This window comes from Oryzias melastigma, unplaced genomic scaffold (genome assembly GCF_002922805.2).
Source record: "Oryzias melastigma strain HK-1 unplaced genomic scaffold, ASM292280v2 sc02245, whole genome shotgun sequence".
Lineage (NCBI taxonomy): Eukaryota > Metazoa > Chordata > Actinopteri > Beloniformes > Adrianichthyidae > Oryzias > Oryzias melastigma.
Genome location: NW_023418820.1, coordinates 1 through 2547, shown reverse-complemented (window position 1 = coordinate 2547; position 2547 = coordinate 1). Strand labels below are relative to the sequence as shown.

Sequence of the window (2547 nt, the reverse complement as noted above, 5' to 3'; positions counted from 1 at the left end):
TTATTTTTTGCTACATTTCGGGTTTTAAATGGATTATTGGACGTTTGACATCTTGATAGTGCCATTTAAAAACATATAATCATGCAGGTGTATTTGCTTTTAGTTTTAATCAATCACTATAGGAGAAAACAAGACAATCTGCATCTTCTGCAGGATTTTTGCAGGTCTGGGCAAGTGTGAGGATGATATGACGTTCTCAAAACTCACGTCAACACCAATCATTATGATATAGAACTGCCATTTCCTGCCTATTGATTGTGGATAAGCTCTAAATTAATGACAGCTTTACAAAATAAACATATTTGTTAAGATTAAAATAGGTTCAAATTAATAAAAAAATATAATAATGTAAAACTAACTTTACTGTCGACCAGAAAAATGGGGTGACTTTTTTAAATCAATTTTCAGAAAGATTTTTAAAAGTAAGTTAATTAAGGTTGAATACTTTAGAAATGTTTTTTTCTTTAACTTCTCATTTTTTTCTTTAAAATATGTGATTTGTTGCATGATCATAATTTAAAAATGTTCTAAGTATTTACACAAGAGCTGTAGAAAAATGTAAACACGGAAGCTATAATTATTAGCAATGAAATACAAGTAGTAAAAGCCCGCAATTGTCCCAAAAAGCCGAAGTTTGTGCAATTTGGTTATGAGTAAAGCTACGCGGAGCTAAAATAAAAACTGTTTAACAGTGTGTAATAAAGCATAGATTAAATCATACTTACCTTCGGAAAGCTTTTAAAGACGAAACTTAATGCTGTTGTCGGTAAGTCAAGGCACATTCACCTTCTGCCAGTGTAACAAAAACAACCTCAGCCGCTTCTGGTTTTAACTCAGCCACAAGACAGAAGTCATATGACCGGCATGAGTGACTTAATTTACTAAACAGCTGGAATAACCAACGCCATTGTGGAGAAGCGAGTGAGTGCTGTTACGATGGTTTACAAATCTATTTGGGAAAATGGTGACAAAGCTTTGGGCTCCTCCCACTTTTGTGTTGCCAGATTGGACTTGGTAATAATTTAAAAAAGGAAAGTATTTATGTGCGAATAACATCAGCCTTAAAAAAACACGATGATGGTCAAAGGTGAAAACACTTTTGTTTGTTTATTTGGCAAGTATAGTATTATTTATAAATATATATCTTAAAAAATATTAATATTATACCATGAGTTCATGTTTCTTTTTTTGGTTCATTTCCGCATTTTTTCTGTCGTTATGGTAACAGAGCACCTGTTTGTAAGTGTAAGCTAACAAAGCATTTGCTAAAACTTTGTTATCCTAAGGGGACCTTGCTAACAAGGGACCGTATTTTAGCCTGCCTTTATTCATAAAGGTATCATCGCATTATGGCAAGCTACAGGGTGAGTTTTGTTGTATAGACCTTTGTTTTGTGTTTTTATCGCGCTAACATTTGTTTTATTTTAAGCTCATAGCCCATGCTAGCTAGCTAGCTTCGTGTGCTATGGTCTGCTATAGTTTCCTGCTGTGAACACACCATTGCATTCAGTGTTTTTTAATGTTCTAATATATTTTGGGGCTTTGTTGGTGTGTAAAATGTGTGTTATCCCTTGTTTTAGGCATCGGAATCCAAACGGGAGCAGTTTCGAAGATATCTTGAGAAATCAGGAGTGCTGGACACCCTGACGAGCAGTAAGTAAGCTGCATGTTTTTACCATCTCTTGGTGTGACATTATTGCATCCTGACCGTTTCATCTTTGTCTTGTTTTGCAGTTTTAGTGGCTTTATATGAAGAACCCGAGAAGCCTAACAACGCTCTGGAGTATCCTCCTCATGCAGTTGGTGTTTACACAGTTCGCTCTAAAAGCTCATTGACTGTCCAATCTTTTTTAGTTGGGTTCTGGGAAATAATAATATTTCTAAAAAAAAAAAGTGTAAAATATGTTCATGTAAAATATATAATCACATAAAATAGGGTTTTATCTTAATGAGAATTAAAGAGTAAATTATGAGTCTTATTGACTTAAAATGTAGTTTAATAGATTACAAAAGTGTTCATTTCATTCAATTGACAGCTTTTTTTGTTTGCAGTTATATTTAGATTATGATTTTAATGTGGTAACCAAATTAAAACTGATAAAATCTCAAAACCTGATATGCATTACAGTGTGCAAATTCAGCTATAATATTACTGGTTTATTCCACAGTGAAAGTTGAGCACGGGTCCAGATCCACCTTTAGACCCTTAACCAGCATCACAGCTTCATCAAGCTTCAGCTCGGGGCGGCTGGTCCAGAGCCAGCAGACGCTGAGGCCCTGCGGATGGAGCTTGCCGATCTCCAGCAGAAGTGCAACCTGCTCATGAAGGAAAACGAAGAGCTACGGAACAAGGTGAGGCATCTCTGTCTCATGCGCAGGCTGTGTAAGAGGTTCTTACTCACGACCTTTAACCCCTGCTTTCATTTCTCAGCTGATGCAGCAAGAGACGTCACCTGGTGAAGGAGAGGGAGAGTAGAACCACCTTTTGCTTTTTTTGGGGTGAAAAAATAAATCTTCCAACACTGGCCTTTTTTTGTAAAAAATGTA

At 35.8% G+C, this 2547-nt stretch overlaps 2 protein-coding genes across 2 annotated transcripts in view; one reads left to right on the top strand and one right to left on the bottom strand.

Annotated features, from left to right (window-relative positions):
- Positions 1-980, bottom strand: part of LOC112142043 (sialin) — a gene marked incomplete at its 3' end in the record, with an annotated part of 2292 nt that extends 1312 nt beyond the window's left edge. The window contains 1 exon segment of the mRNA XM_024265281.2: positions 726-980.
- A 209-nt stretch (positions 981-1189) lies between these two features.
- On the top strand, positions 1190-2525 carry LOC112142042 (c-Myc-binding protein-like). Its single transcript, XM_024265280.2, has 5 exons — positions 1190-1364; positions 1581-1653; positions 1735-1783; positions 2223-2352; positions 2432-2525. Exons 1-5 carry the CDS (start codon positions 1350-1352, stop codon positions 2474-2476), a joined length of 312 nt encoding a protein of 103 aa, XP_024121048.1. The 5' UTR covers positions 1190-1349; the 3' UTR covers positions 2477-2525.
- Positions 2526-2547: the final 22 nt, after the last annotated feature.